The sequence below is a fragment of the Acomys minous genome (genome assembly GCF_964271855.1).
Source record: "Acomys minous genome assembly, chromosome: 3".
NCBI classification, from domain to species: Eukaryota; Metazoa; Chordata; class Mammalia; order Rodentia; family Muridae; genus Acomys; species Acomys minous.
The window spans coordinates 97,334,805-97,350,554 of record NC_140485.1 but is presented as its reverse complement, the minus strand read 5'-3'; the positions used below and the strand labels follow the sequence as shown (position 1 = coordinate 97,350,554).

Sequence of the window (15,750 nt, the reverse complement as noted above, 5' to 3'; positions counted from 1 at the left end):
GTCTGCTGCCTGGTTCTAGGTGTTGGGTCTCAGGCTGTGGGGGTCGTGCTGTCGTGGAATTATACTCCAGAACCGGATCAGATATTTACACCCTGTGTCTTTGTGGGATGTGTCAGGTGGTGTGAGAGGAAGGAAGAGCAGAGGTGCGTGGGGGGTGAGGAGAGAGTGTAAACACTTTCTCAAGGGAGCCCAGAGGGACAGCTTTTGATGGGAAAGGAAGGGAGCCATGCGGGCGTTTGGCCCTGGAGTGGGCTCCCTTGGCTTTGCTGTTTGCCTTCTCTCAAGGGACAAGCAGACAGAGCATTGCTGTCCATGTCATTAGGAATATTTTTTTTTTAATTAGGCTCACTGTCTAGCCTTTCATCTTTCATTCTGCATTACTTGTAGATACTTAAATTTTTAATTTTTAATTGAGCTTACGAACATGGAGTAAGGGCTCGCTGTGTATTTGTGACTCATTTAAACCCTCAAGCGCCCATTTGGATTTTGTAGTGATTACTGATGCTACAGTTTTACTGAGAGGGTTTGCATTGCTATGACGGGTTTACCTGAGGGGTCACGGGCCCCTTTACAGAGCCGGTTTAAGTCTTGTGAGATGGTTACACTTGGCACCTGTGACACCAGCATCCGGGTAGTCCCGGCAGACCCCTGAGCTGGAACCGTCAGATCTGCGGCTTTGTCTTTTGCCAGGACGTACTTCCCAAGTATCCACATTCGACAACCTGGAGTGGGGGTGGGGGTGGGGGAGGAGGATGTTGGATAGAAACATTTGCACCTGAAGTGTTTGACATTTGAGCCAGGGATGTGAATCACATGACAAGAGCTGGCTCTCTGGCCGCCTGCTCTCACCCTCCCACTCACTTGCAGGCTCACAGCTCGCACACGTGCGGGCAGACCACACAGTACTCAGCCACCCTTGAGAGACGCCCTGTTTCCCCGACCGGCTGCGCCAAAGAGCACGTTGCACAGCGTCTCCCAGTTTGTAGCTGTAGGCAAACTGTATGGACAGCAGGAAAACGGCGTGCATTTAAAAACTAGTTAAATGCTGGAGTGTTTTCTACCTTTGGGTAGGTTCTTAGTCATTTTTGAAAGTTCTAATGAATTTAGAGGATGGGATCTCTCCCAAGGCCACGCACTGCACACGACAGCCTGGGAAGGGAAGGCTAGGGGCAGCTGGAAGCTGAACGTGGCGGCCTGTGTGCCAAGAACCGGGGCACGGATTGCAGCGGCGGCGCTCCGAGTTTAGCTCCTGGGCTCACGTGGGTCTCCTGCCTCGGCCTCCTTTAATAATTGCAATTAATATGCATGCGCCAACATGCTTGGCTTTCTGTAGACAGTTAGGCCCACTGGATAGAGAGACCACAGCTCTAGTTCGGTAGGGGATGTTTGCCTACTGTGTGAAAAGCCCTGGGTTACGTCTAGAAGCAAACTGCTGGTCTAGCGCTGTGAAGGGGAGCACTGCAGTGCAGGCTGCCTTCTTCGGCCGCTGGAAGAGGCAGCACAGTTCTATTCTCCGAAAGCTGCCTTAGAACAATAATTTATGTACTCTGTGACTTCGGGCACAGTAGGCTCTCAGTAAACGCTGGTGGTTGAAAGGCAGCATAGATCCAAAGTCGGAATTTAACACTCGGCACACAGCCCTTTTCTCTCTAGTATTTGAAGTGCGCTGTGTACAAAGGCCCTCTGTAGAAGAACCCGCTGCGGTTTCCCACACACACTTGCCCTCTTACAACACTTGCTCTGCGGCCTCCTGTGAGCCCCCAGTGTCCCCACAGCGCCCTATTTCTAGGCTTTCCTCGATTTGCCCTACAGCTGGGCATCATAGCAGTGAGCTAATGATTAGACAGACAAGGGGAGCTCCCCGCCCCCCCCCCCATTGTGTTAAGTCGATTTTTAGAGATAAAAGCAATATTGCTGGGATGGTAGGCTTGGCTCTGGGGGTTAAAGGACAGTTTAACAAGCCTTTGGGCATGGCTACCTTCATTGCAGGCACAGCGCCCAGACGTAAACACATCCTCCAAATGACCCAAGTTGTTAAATGGAAAATGTCACTGTGACCTGTTTCAGTGCGTTTTAAGCTCGTGCTTTCTTTTTTAAAGAAACTTTTATTTAGTTTTCAATTAAGCAATAGCCAAACGGAATTAAAACAACAACAACAACAACAAACTAGGTTCAAAAGGTAAAATTCTTCCTCTCGCTCCTGTCTACTGCCTTAGTGTGGGGACTGTGTACGTCACACATTCTGCAGTCACATAGGAGGATATGTGCACATAAGCATAGACATAGTGGCCTCATACCATAGTGCCCTGCTTCTCACCCTGGTTTTTGTTTTTTTGTTTTGTTTTGTTTTGTTTTGAAGCAACCAACACCAGGTCCTGGATATTGTCTCATGTCAGTTCCCGGGATTTTTTTTTTTCCATCATGCATTCCAAACACAAAGCAGCCCCTTTATGTCAGTGCCTCTCTCCTCAATATGTGGCAGCTGATTTTCAATTCCTACCACAGAACAACTTCTGGTCAGATTTCTTCAACTGCCTTCCAGATAAAATATCTTAATAAGCATAATGCCTTTGCCTGGAGGATAAGTAAACATCTTTAAGTGATTGGGGCCCTGCAAGCACAGTGCTGTCACACTACTGTTAATTTAAACCACATCCTGAACCGGGTCCTTTAAGGTCATAAGATGGGGACTCCAAGCCCTGATCTGTCTTCTGAGACTGGCATGTTTTTCTTTTGTTCCAGAAACTAGGATGAATCGAAGCATTCCGGTGGAGGTGGATGAATCAGAACCATTCCCGAGTCAGTTGCTGAAACCCATCCCAGAATACTCCCCGGAAGAGGAATTGGAACCACCTGCTCCAAATACAAGGAACATGGCGCCCAGAGGCTTGTCTGCACTGCGACGCCCTTCCCTGAAACTTGCCAATCACCAGCCTGTGTCACAGCAGGTCGCCTGCCTGCGCACCAAAGTCCTGGAGGAGAGTGAGGCCAGTTTCTTTAGAAGGCACCCCGATCCTGGCAAAGGTGTTTCCTCGTGCTGGTCCGAAGCCAGCGAGGCTGAGGCTGAGGCTGAGCTGGGAGCCCTCTCTCCAGAGCACCGGTTTCCACTTACGGAAAAACGCACTGGATGGCTGGGATCTCAGCTTTCAGCAGCTTCTCCGGACACTGGCCACGACTCAGACAAATCGGACCCAAGTTTATCTAATGCTTTGGCAGACTCCTCCAGTGGTGGCCAAGAGACGATGTCCCGGCCTCGGCCCCACAGGACCAGAGCAGCCCCAGATGTGCCCACGATAGACACCGGGTATGATTCCCAGCCCCAAGATGTCCTGGGCATCAGGCAGCTGGAAAGGCCGCTGCCCCTCACCTCCACATGTTACCCGCAGGACCTCCCTGGACCTCTGAGGTCCAGGGAGTTCCCTCAGTTTGAACTGCAGAGGTATCCAGCGCATGCGCAGAGGCTGCCTGTCGGTCCTTCCCCACAAGCGCCATGGGACTATCAGTACCATTGTGCCGGAGGGCCCTATCACCAGGTGCCATGTAAGTGATCTTCGTCGCTTCTGGACGTTCTGGGCTAGGGGCTGAGGAAACAAGACCTCGCAACACCGCCAACATGCAGAGTCCAGCAGTCAGGGAGTGTCCTCTGGTGCAGGGCCTTTGAACGCACAGTTGATTTGGGGAGGTGGGCGGGGCCGGGAAGGGGTGGCTAAGGCCGACCTCACTTGACTCTCTCTGTAGGTGGCTTTTAGGATAAAGTGGATCCCCATGTTGAGCAATTGAAACCTGCCTCGAGGCAGAGAGAGGACCCTGATGACTTCTAGAAAATTCATTCGTCCTAGTTCTTGGGGCTTCTTTCTGGATTTCCTTTCCTTTTCCTGTTCTTTTTCCATCGTCTTAGTCGACAGAGAATGTGGGCGGGACCGACCTGAGGCCTGCTGAGTGCAGAGCTCAGCACAGGTGTGGTGGATTTCTTACGCTTGAGTCATCGAGAACTGAACTTTGGTAAAGCAGGTGTTGGGTTTAGTTCTCAGAAGTTTCCAGGTTACTGTAAAAAAAATCTTTTGAAATTCTGCTTCTCTGTACTTAAGGTAACTTTCCTGACCACAAGAGCTGTGTGTGTGTGTGTGTGTGCATATTCCCTTCACCCATATAGACTCCTATTAAAGTTTAAAAACAATATATATATATATGTACTTTCAGTGGACTTAAAAAAATCCTTTGCATATATACCTAATATAAGATACTTGGCAGTGACACGTAAGTGTACTTCTTCCAGCATTTTTTAAAATAGTTGAATTGGGCTAGTGAGATGGCTCAGTGATTAAGGGCACTTACTGCCAAGCCTGCCAACCCACATAATGGAAGGAGAACCAAACTGTCCTCTGGCTTCCACGTGTGCACGGTGCCACCCAAGAACTAACCCCGCCCCGTGTGCATGTGTGTGTGTGTGTGTGTGTGTGTGTGTGTGTGTGTATGAGTGTATGAGTGTGTGTGAGTATGTATGTGTGAGAGTGTGTGTGTATGTATCTATCTCTGCCTCTGTCTGTCTCTCACACACACACTGTAAAAACTAAATAAAGTGTTTAGACACTGAATTGTATCTCATTAGATATACTGCTAGGTTATCATTAACTTGTTCTCTTTGTCAGACATTTCAAGTTTTTTCCAGTTCTCTGTCTAATAACCAACACTATGACAAACGTTCTTTGTAGCTGCATTTCTGATTGACTCCTTAGATAAAGGCGCAGAAGTGTGACCCCTTAGTCAAAGGCCTTTTGAGTCCCAAGCAGCTGCCTTTCCCTGTGGCAGGAGATTGCTGCAGTGTGATAGCACAGCAGGCACCGACTCTGATAATGAGAGCCCCAGGAAGACCTTCCCCTTGGAAAGTCCTTTTCCTGTTGAAGTTGGGGGTAAGCATTGCCCCCTTGGGCAGCCTCCTTTTAAGACAGACATATCCAAATGGGGACACTTCATGTCCCATGCCTAAGAGCTGGGTGGCTTTCACCAGCGCACTTTCCTCTTGCTCTCTGTATTATTTCTTCTACTGAGGATGGTTGGAAGGAACCTGAGTTCAGTTCCCAGCCCACAGTTGCCTATAACTCCAGCTCCAGGGGAATCCCATGTCTCTTCTGGACTCTGAGGCCACCTGCATTCACAAACATGTGCACACGAGTGTATACACACACACACACACACACACACACACACACACACACACAAAATAAAAAATAAAAAAGGAAATGCAAAGAATTTAATGACACATTTTATGTAATGATGGATGCAGAAATAAAAACCTCACGCATACTGAGTGGGTATAAGGCAACGAATAGTTTTTGTATACTCTTGTTGAGAGCAGAAATTGGTGCAATTCTGGAAGTGATTCATTAGTTATCAAAATTTTATGAGTCGTTCAGTGTTATTTTTAGTAACTTATCCAATAGAAACACCAAACAAGCAAAAATATACATAAGCAGCATGTTTATTAAAAACACTGTGGTGGTGGTGGGGGGGGGAGGCAGTGCTACAGAAGTGGCTCGGGGACTCAAAAGATCACTCTGCTCTTGTAGGGGACCCAAGTTCAATTCCCAGAACCCATATCAGGCAGCTCACAACCACCTAGTACAGCTCTAGCTCCAGGGAGATCTGCTGCCTCTGGCTTCTGCAGGCAGATGCTTTCAAGCCCACAAACCACACACCACCTCACACATTATTTAAAACAAAACAGAACACCCCAAAATGCTGTTTGTGGTGGCTGGAAAGATGGCTCAGGGATGAAAAGTACTTACTGCTTGATCAAGAACATTAGCGTTTGGATCTCAGCACCTAAGTATGCCAGGTCTGAGAGGGTCTCATGTTCTTTTCTGGCGTGTGTGTGTGTGTGTGTGTGTGTGTGTGTGTGTGTGTGTGTGTTGCATGCATGCATGCAACACACACACACATGCACACAAGTAAATGATATCTAAAAAAATATTGTATGAAAGTAGACAAATAAACTACTACCGCCAACTAATAAGGGGCCAGAACAGTAGAGATGCTCCTGATTTAAGAGTTTAACCTCAGGGCGGTATGGAATGACGGATTGGGCTGAGACGGAAGAGAGCCACAGTGCCTGGTCAGCCACAGACCTCGAGGTAAACAGCCCATCCATTACAGGGCGCTCTGCTTGGAAAGTAATGAGGCCATGGGGGTGAGGCACCGTAAATACATTTTGACTTGACATTTGCAGTTTATAGTGAGTGTGTTGAAACTCACATAGGTTGAAGAGCACCTGCGTGGTACGGTTTCTTTATACAGGTCTACTGGGTTCCTGATGTGTAGCATGCAACAGTATAGACACTCTGACAAAAGGATTAAAGGGGGAAAGCAAGATACAGTGTTGTTCCCACACATGTTTATTCAAGAAGAAACTACACATGACTGCATACACCTCTAAAATTCCTGCACTAACAAGAGAGGAAGCAAGGAATTAAGAGGGGACAAGGGTATTTTTCCTTATAATTTTATATACTTTAATTTCTTATACCAAACATTACTCCTATGATTAAAAAATAAAATCAAAAGGAAGAAAAAAAGAATGCATAACCCTGAGCTTGCTGCATGTCCTTGACCGCTCCTGGGAGCCCTGATGGTAGGAAGGGTATGAGGGTGACCCCGGAATATTAATGAGGTCCCCAGCAGCAAGGACTCCCAGGAGCTTGCCTTGAGGACTAAATGCAATAATGCACTAAACACTCCAGGAAAGTGGCTGGCTTAGGGCAAGGCAGGCGCTCAGTGCCAGCCGCTCTTAGCATCGCTGTTGTTTGGCAACGGAGCCCACAGCCCAGCCCTGTGGAGGAAGCCCTCACTCTCAGATTCCTCTCGCTGACGTGGGTTTTAAACATTCAGGACAGCTACACAAATGCTTACTTTCATGTCAGGACTATAACTGCACTTAATTGCCAACAAAACCACTTCAAAAGAACTGTTCACCTGAGGGAGGCTGTGCAGTGGAAACCATGGCTACATGCTTTTACTCGGCTCTAGAAGAGCGTTGCCTCCTCGCCTGTTAATGAATATATAAATAAATAATGACCGCCATGCAAATGGTGTATTTTTGCATCTTGCAAGTTAAAGCAAAAGTAATATGACTGGTCACCCTTTTCATGTAAAAAAATTAATAATAATAATAATAATAATAATAATAATAATAATAATAATTCAAGTAGATAAAAACAAGAATTGAAGTAACCCTCAGTTTTCCTCACTATGGCTCCAGGAGAAGTTAGCCTCTGTTGTCTGAGAACCCTTCCATTGAAGGTCACCAGATGAAGCTTAGGGCTAAGCAAGGCAATCAGGCTCACAATACAAATATCTTTGGGCAGAAGAAAAGCTGAGGTCTAATGAGCCCCTACGTTTTATACAAGTTTTGCTTCCTTTATTAAGGAGGCCAGAGTAAGATAACACAGAGGGGACATGCTCCGATGGACAAAAGGGGAAGGAAAAAAATAAAGAGGGCTCATGTGCTTGTCTGCATGCTAGAATGCATGTACCGCCGAGGCAAGGGAAGACACACCAGATGGAAGAAATGAGAAAAGGAGGAGCTGCCTTGCAGAGAGCACAGCTGCTTACAGCTGTGGGAGTTCTTTTTAACAGTTTATGTTGGCCATTTTGTTTCCTGGCTAACCTGATTGCATTTTATCATGATGTTTTTTTGACAACTTGAAAATCAGATTTTATTTTCTCCCTCATAAGCTCTTTTACTACCATTCTTAATAAGGGAGAAAAATGTTGACTGTTTTCCCTGGTACATGGAAAACCTCATTTAAGGCTTGGTTTACAATTCCAAGTTGGTCAGAGAGCCCAGTGACGGGAAGCCTGTCTGTACTGGGGCCAAGCTGCTCACGAGACTTGACAAACAACAGGCGGTGCTGGGTGCTCGTTCGGGACTGTGCAAGCTTTTCATCTGTGCTGTGTCCATGTTGCGCTCAACACGGCGAGTTAGTCTGCTAGCAAGTCATCTGTCTGTCACATCACCCACCTTCCATCTCTTACGGCGTAAACCCTCGCGATGGAATTTTAGGCACAGGAGACAAGTCTGTGCGAAGCTATTTTTGAGCAGCGATTCTCAAGTAGGTGGCTGCTGCTTCGTATGCCTCCCTTTCTCACGGACTGACTAGTGTGGGTTTGTGTTGGAAAACAGACACCTACAGACACACAGATTTCTCTCCGTCTCTGTTTATCTTGCGCTGCATAAGGGAAGTGTATCGTATTTATCTTTGTTCCCCGTGTGCCTGGGAGGAGAGGTTCTATAAATATTTGTTGAATGAATGGAAGGAAGATGACTCTACCTTCTGGGGGAAAGGAGAGCCCTCCAATCGCTGGTAGAGTTTTTGTGACATCATGTCTTCTTCGAAAGGCCATCTTTAATTGTGTAGCAGGGAAAGAAAGGAGGAAAACGAACTTGCAAATGGAACCTGCCCGTTCATTTATCAATTTACTTAGTAAAAAATTGCCATGTTGTCTACTAGGCACTACATAAGATAACGTCAAATCCAACACACTGGCTGGGGAAACAGAGTCTAAGTTAGAAATACGCATGCAACATGACAAAGCATGTATGCTAGAGGGGAATAGCAGGGGTTGGAACGGATATTAATAGGCAGGCAGCCAGAGTGGATCTCACTGAACAGACAGTGGAGCTGAAAGCTAAAGACTAAGAAGGGTCAAAGACTCACGGAGCTTGACGTTGTTAAGGTGCCAAGAACAAGGCAGTGTGGCCAGAGGAGGTGGGGCACGGAGACCGGGGTGCCCAAGAGGGAAGGATGCAAGGCAGCGGGAGGAATCTCTGTTCCGTTCTGAGTCAGACAACTCCTCTCTCTCTGGGGAGGAGACACTCGAACTCGGTCATCCTGTGTGTAGAGCACCTGAGCAAGCAGCTCGAAAGGCCTGCTCATGACAGTGCGACACAAAAGTTACCACTTGAGCAGTGAGGGCTGGCGATCTGGCTCAGCTGGTGAGGGTGCCTGCCTCTAAGCCTGACCCGTGCTTGGTTCCCGGGGACCCCCAGGGTGGGAGAGGACCAATTCTTGCAGGTTGCCCTCTGACCTCCAGGAGTGCTTATGTCGATGTACTTGTGCACATAGACACAATAAATTAAAGTGTAAAACAAACAACCGCCCCCCCAAAACAAACAAACAAACAAAAAACAATTAGAGGAAAAACTCGAGCAATGAAAAGATGGTTATTCATCTAATAAACATACTTTTTAATTTAATAACTTTTCTATGTAGCTAGCCAGTCAAAAATGGCCCAAGTCCCACGTACAGAAGGAAAAGGGTTCATTTGGGTCGAACCCTCTGGTTGTCAGACTTTGCTTTAAACAAGAGGACGACACAGAGGGTTATTTTGTTGGGCCTCTAACTTAAAACCCAACAGGTGGATCGAGTCATCTGCTCGACTACACTGGTGTACCCTCTTAGCACAGGCGGCCATTTCGGCAAGGAGAGTTACAGCTAGTCAAACACTCTGCCCACGTGCTTAGCGATTTTAACGATACGCTTTGTTGCTATGAGACAAAAACATGTTGTGCGTGGGGGGGGGGGAATAATCTGCTCGAAATCATCTGACCTTGATTCAAAGGCTTTTGATTAACAGCACTGACATCCGCCTTCTGGAAAAGGAACACACCCTGCGATTAGAGCTTGCTGGTCCTTTTAAAGCAAATAAAATGTCATTAGGCACTCGCTAATGGATATAGGAAGCAAAAAACTGGCTCCGAATAGGGAAAACTTCACTTGAGTTGACTTTTCAGCATCGCCCTTGGAAAAAAGCTTTCAAGGCCCTGGCAGTTTCTCCTCGTTGACCTTGTATTTCTCATTTCTGGAGGGCAAAACTGATTTTTAAAAGAATGAACAGCGAGCGGACTCGAAGTGGGCAGCCTAGCCAGCCGAGACTTAGCAGGCAGGCTGTGCAGTTAGTTCCAAATGGTTCCTCTTCTGTGTGTGTGCTGGCCTGTAACTAGCTCTTTGTTCCTTGTTTCCTGAGCACGGTAACAACGTACAAACCCTTCCCAGTGATGAGGAAAGTAAGGCAGGGAAGGGAGACACAAACTCAGAGAGAGGGGGCTGGGGGTGGGCTCTCCTTGAACAGGTGGAAAGAGCCCTGGAGTTGGTCTGTGAAGATCTAAGACAAAAATCTTCCTTAGTAATGAAGCCAGTAAGCTCAGATCCCAACGCTGGGGAACAGCTTGGGGTGTTCAAGATGACGATGGTGTGGGAGATGAGATCGTCACCACCAGGGACCTGGTCCTGTGGGCTGAGTCTGAAGTGCTGTAGAGTGCTGGAGGATGGCAGATGCAGCTGTCTCTAAATCCACGCAAAGCTAATCAGAAGGCAAGCTGGACTCCTGCCTGGTGGCATATGACGGCAGGACCACTTTTTGTCCTTTTTAGCCTGAGTAAGCAGTGGTGACCTGCCTGGTTGCCCTGAAACTCACACTGGCACTCTAGACCTCCTGGAATTGATCTGGTCTGCCTTAGAAAGGCTGTCAAAGCAAAGCCTTAGTGATGGGCCTTGTCCTAGACCACAGAAGACCCCCGTGGTCCTGTCTCCCCATTCTTAAAGCTCCCCCAAGTCCTGCTTTCCAATGCCAGCCGTGCGTAGGGACAAATCTCAGCAAATCCTTTCCTTCTCCTTTTTCTCAAACCTTCCATTTGCAATGGTCAGGGCTTTAACAAGCACAGGACAAGGGTCATGTGTCAAAGCCAGTAGATAGCCTAGGAGCCTAGGATGGAGTGGCATGGTCATTTTTTTTTTTTCTGCAAGAGGAAGAATAGTTGGAAGGATACAGCTGATAAGAGAGTCACGGCAAACAATGAAGTGGCCCCAGGGAGCTTGGCCAGGCATGAGAGACTAGCCTGAGTTAATTGCCAGGGTCACCCAATCAAGTTTCTGAGTTTAGACAGTGGGGACTTGGAGACAGCCACACTTAATAAATACACGTATTTGTTTGCCCTTCTGTACTTGAAGTTGTCATTCGCCTTGAATGATCTCTTCAAATCATCCAAGGCTTCTCACTGCCCACCAGACTCAGGACATCGCACCCTCCCTGTTCTGCTACTTCGGAGATGAGGTCAAGGACAGCAACGTGACCATGCCAGGTGAATCCTAACCGCTCCTAGTGATGTCCCAAGTTCCTGCTTCTTGGCCATTTGATCTCTCTGTGTCTCCCTCACAGGTTACCCTGGCAGACAGACAGAGCTACTCCTGTTAGTTGGGCAAGGATTTAAAAACCAATGATCGCTTTTTAAACAAATTGCCTTTTGTCCTAACCGGTCATATGACAGCTTGGGCCATGAGGTGCTCATGGCTTCTCTCGTGGAGGTTCACACTTGGTTCTCTCCAGTTCCCACACACCTCTCAGGTTTCTCGGCGTGGCCCCCTGTGCCTGAGTAATGCCCACAGAGCCCTCCTTTCTCACCCCCTCTCTGTGTCCTGCATCCCCCCTGGGCATCTATCTTCCTTTTCAAATTTTTATTTATGAGTGTATGCCTGTGTGAGTGTGTACCACACGTGTACCAAAGGCCAAAGGATGCTGCTGAGTCTCCAGGAATGGGAGTTACACGTCACTGAGAGCTGCCTGACATGGGAGCTGGGCCCCAGACTCAAGTCCTCTTAGCTGCTGAGGCATCCCTCCCAGCTCTGAATTTTTCTTTGTCTCACCAAGTCCGCTGTTATGGCCTTCTCGTGGGACCCTGTTGTTCTGGGGGCTTCCGGGGACCAACTCTCTCCCAGGTGATGTATCCACATCATTTCCTGTTAGCCTTAGCATTGTTCTAACCGCTGCCCTTTACAAACAGTTAACTAATTGATTTTTGATGTTCATATACATATATGCACACATGTGTGTGTCTATATGTGTGTGTATATATTATCCATACACACACACACATGTGCATGTGCATGTAGAAGCTACAGGGCCATGTCAGATGTCTCCCTCAAGAAGACATTTGCCCCATGCCCAACTACATATATATGGATGATAGAGGCTTGAACTCACACTTACACAGCAAATACCTTGCTGACTGAGCTTTCTCCCCACTCTCCCATACTTTTTCTACCATCCTGGAGCCAATTGCACACAGGCTCTAATAAGAGAGAGTGTGAAGTTAAAGGGTGTGGCCGCCTCCTTCCCAGAGGATGAGCCAAGGTTTTACTGTGTGTGTGTGTGTGTGTGTGTGTGTGTGTGTGTGTGTGTGTGTGTGTGTCCATTTAGTGGCATAGTAATTTTGTTGTTCTTTGTTTTTGAGACAGGGTTTCAGTATGTAGATCAGGCTGGCCTTGAACTCACGCTCCCAGTGCTGGGATTAAAGGCGTGCGGTACCGCATCCAGCCCAGCACAGTAAACTTAAGTCTGTCACAAGGATAATTCTCCTAGCCCTGGCTTCTAGCTATCGGGGAATTATGGTAGGAACCGTGGTGGGAGAGAGGCTCGTCATGGTTGGATTAGCCTAAGTATTTTATTAAAACAGGATTTAAAAACACTCTTTGAGTTCTCTAATTAGAATGTCAAACATGTGATATCACAGATGTTTTACATAGAAAAAAAGTATATCGGTTTTATGAATATTATGAAGTAATTAGTGGTATAGAAATATGACAAATAGCATGGAGGGGGGTTGATATTTGGACCCCTCGGTTGGTATCAGGAGAAAATCGTTCAGTGAGCTTACGTTGCCTTTCACTTGAAGGAGCTGGTGGCAACCTCCTCTGCTGTTTCTGTGTTCACCTACAGATGGTCATGGGTACCCTCCAGCAGCCTACCAGCAAGTCATCCAGCCTGCTCTGCCTGGGCAAGCCCTTCCTGGGGCAAGGGTGAGAGGTCAGCACCCTGTGCAGAAGGTCGTCCTGAATTATCCCAGCCCCCAGAACCAAGAAGAGAGGCCTGCACAGAGAGACTTCTCTTCCCCAAGGCTCCTAAGGTATGAGTAAGGCAAACCCACCCAACACATTCTGAGATGAAAAAGACCGTTGGCACCCCGAGACGCATGGAGAGCCTCTGTAGGCTCACCACGCACATCAGCACAGCCACACAGCGAAATACCCGCTACGAACTTTTCAGGTCGGAGCACAGTAGACAGTGGTTGACGGCACCCTCCTTTCGCACCGTCTCATCTGGCTTCTTGTGATTTTTCTGTCGTAACAAAACCGTCCGTAACAAGCTGACCTCTCTCACGCTTTTTCCAGAAAAATAATGCTGGTCTTTCGACAGTTCGTCTAACCCTTTGCTTTGGTCTGTTTTCCGTTGCTATAACAAGGTCACTGAAGCTGAGTGCTTGATAAAAGATACTTCATTCACTCAAAGTTCCAAGACTATGTCACCGTCATGGTGGATAGCACCATGGCAAGAGGATGAGGTAGAGGGAAAAATAGCACGGTATGCTGCGAGAGAAACCAATGGGGAGCCAGCCTTCCTCCACGTTTCCTTTTTCAGATTAAAAAAAAATTTTTTTTTAATAGATTCTAACAACCTAGCTTCAACCTGGTTGAACCCGGCTTTGTACTCACCATATATTGCCCTTGCTGGTTTCAAACTCGTTATCCTCCTGAGGCGCCCTGCCATCCCAAATAACATATACTACTGTACCACACTTTTAAAAATATTTTCTTTTTGTTTTGTTGAGACAAGTTTTCTCTGTGTAGCCCTGGCTATCTGGAACTCCCTTTGTAGACCAGACTGGCCTTGGACTCACAGATCCGCCTGCCTCTGAATCTTGAGTGCTGGGATTAAAGGTGTGAACTACCATGCCTGGTATATTTTTAACATTATTTATTTTATCTTACGTGTATTGGTGTTAGGGCATCAGATCCTCTGGAACTGGAGTTAAAGATAGTTGTGAGTTGCCATGTAGGTGTTGGGAATTGAACCTGGGTCTTCTGGAAGAACAGCCAGTGTCTTTTGTTTTTTGTTTTTTGTTTGTTTGTTTTGTTTTTGCTTTGGTTTTTCAAGATAGGGCTTCTCTGTTTAGCCTTGGCTGTCCTGGACCAGGCTGGCCTCAAACTCTACCTAGTGCCTGCCTCTGCATCTTGAGTGCTGGGATTAGAGGTGTGCACCACCACCCCGTCCCAGACAGCGTTCTTAACTGTTGAGACATCTTCCCAGCACGCTTGTTGTTTTATTACAATGCTCACCTGATTTAACCCAGATTCCATGCTCATACTGTCATCCCTTAGTGGGTTTTCTCCTTGTTTTTATTTTTAAAATTCCCCAACTTTACTTTTTCTTTTAAGTTATGTCTCTAAAACACACAGAAGTGGAGTCCTGTTTTAGAATAAAACTGGGATGAAAGTAAATGAGATGTTCGCTTCTTTTCAAGCACAGCTTTCATATAGCACTCAAAGCTGCGTTCTGGCTTTATAGAATGAAATCAGATATGGAAATCCTAGTTAAATGGATTTTTTTCAGAGATAAAGAAATTGGCAATTGGCTCAAACTTTTATTCAAAGGTGGGAGGAAGCCAACTTTATTACGAGTGGCAAATAAAGCCCATGCCTGTTTCCCCTTACTGGAAGGTCCACAAGTCTTTGTAGGCTTTCCAGATAGATCCTTCATTTTCCTAAATACAGAGTTTAAGTAAAGGAATTAAGTAAAATGTGATTTCATAGCAAGACATACTCTTACAAAGAAATACATAAAATCTCAAGAAACCATGCCAAACAGAAGCATTTCTACCAAATAATTTGGGGTTGAATAGAGGATAAAATCATAATTTTTCAAGTAAACTTTAAGAAAATAATTTCTTTCAATAAACTCACAAATAAAAACACAGCTAGGTTAAAGTAGCTCCCTAAAAAACCTCACCCAGCCCAAAGGCCATGCACCTTAGTGAACTTCTACACAGTCGGGGCAGCCGTCCTGAGGGCAGGAGCTTCACTTACGGTTTTATACTTTTACAGTTGTTATTATTTTCTGAGATAGCAAGTCTCACTCATTAGCCCAGGCTAGCCTAGAACTCACCAGCCTAGCCTGGCCTCAAATTCCTAGCAGTGCTCTGTTTCAGCCTCCCAAGTGCTGGAATTACAGATGTGAGTTACCACACCAGTTCTAAAATAAACATAAACCTTTATTTGGAAAAAAAAATAGATTTATAGGGGAGTTGAAAGGTACTACATAGTAAATGTTTCTAAGCATCAATTTAAGCCTGGTATCCCGGGTTGTCATTTTAGGATGATGAAGACTGCTCAGCTAACTGGATGGAGAACTTTAATACCAGAAGTTTACTCTCACTAACCTCATGACACTGTGTTTGTGTGTGTAAGTTTTTGAACGTAACTGTCTTAGTCAGGGTCACTATTGCTGCGATGGAGCAACATGACCAAGGCAACTTGGGGGAGGAAAGGGTTTATTCGGCTTACACTTCATATCCCTGTCCAGGACAGGAACTTAAACTGGGTAGAAACCTGGAGGCAGGGATTTTGTCACAGAGGCCTTGGAGGCTGCTGCTTACTCACTGCGTGCTCATCATGGCTTGCTCAGCCTGCTTTCTATAACCCAGGACCACCAGCCCAGGGACGGCAGCACCCCCAATGGGCTGAGTACCCCCCCACCAATCACTAATTAACAAAATGCCCTACAGGCTTGCCTATAGCCAGAATTTATGAAGGCATTTTCTCAGTTGAGATTTTTCTCCTTTCAGATAACTCTAGTTTGTGTCAAGTTGACATAAAACTAGCCAGTGTAATTATGAAGATTTTAACATTTCTTTATCCAATG

The 15,750-nt window shown here is 46.5% G+C and overlaps 1 protein-coding gene across 1 annotated transcript in view; it reads left to right on the top strand.

The window, feature by feature from the left end:
* The window catches only part of TRAF3IP2 (TRAF3 interacting protein 2), a 42,939-nt gene that overhangs the window by 9,657 nt on the left and 17,532 nt on the right, over positions 1 to 15,750 (top strand). Inside the window, exons 2-3 of the mRNA XM_084777972.1 lie at positions 2,743 to 3,540; positions 12,772 to 12,958. Of these exons, the coding sequence (XP_084634098.1) occupies positions 2,751 to 3,540; positions 12,772 to 12,958 (977 nt within the window). The 5' untranslated portion in view covers positions 2,743 to 2,750. The remainder of the gene's footprint in view (positions 1 to 2,742; positions 3,541 to 12,771; positions 12,959 to 15,750) is intronic.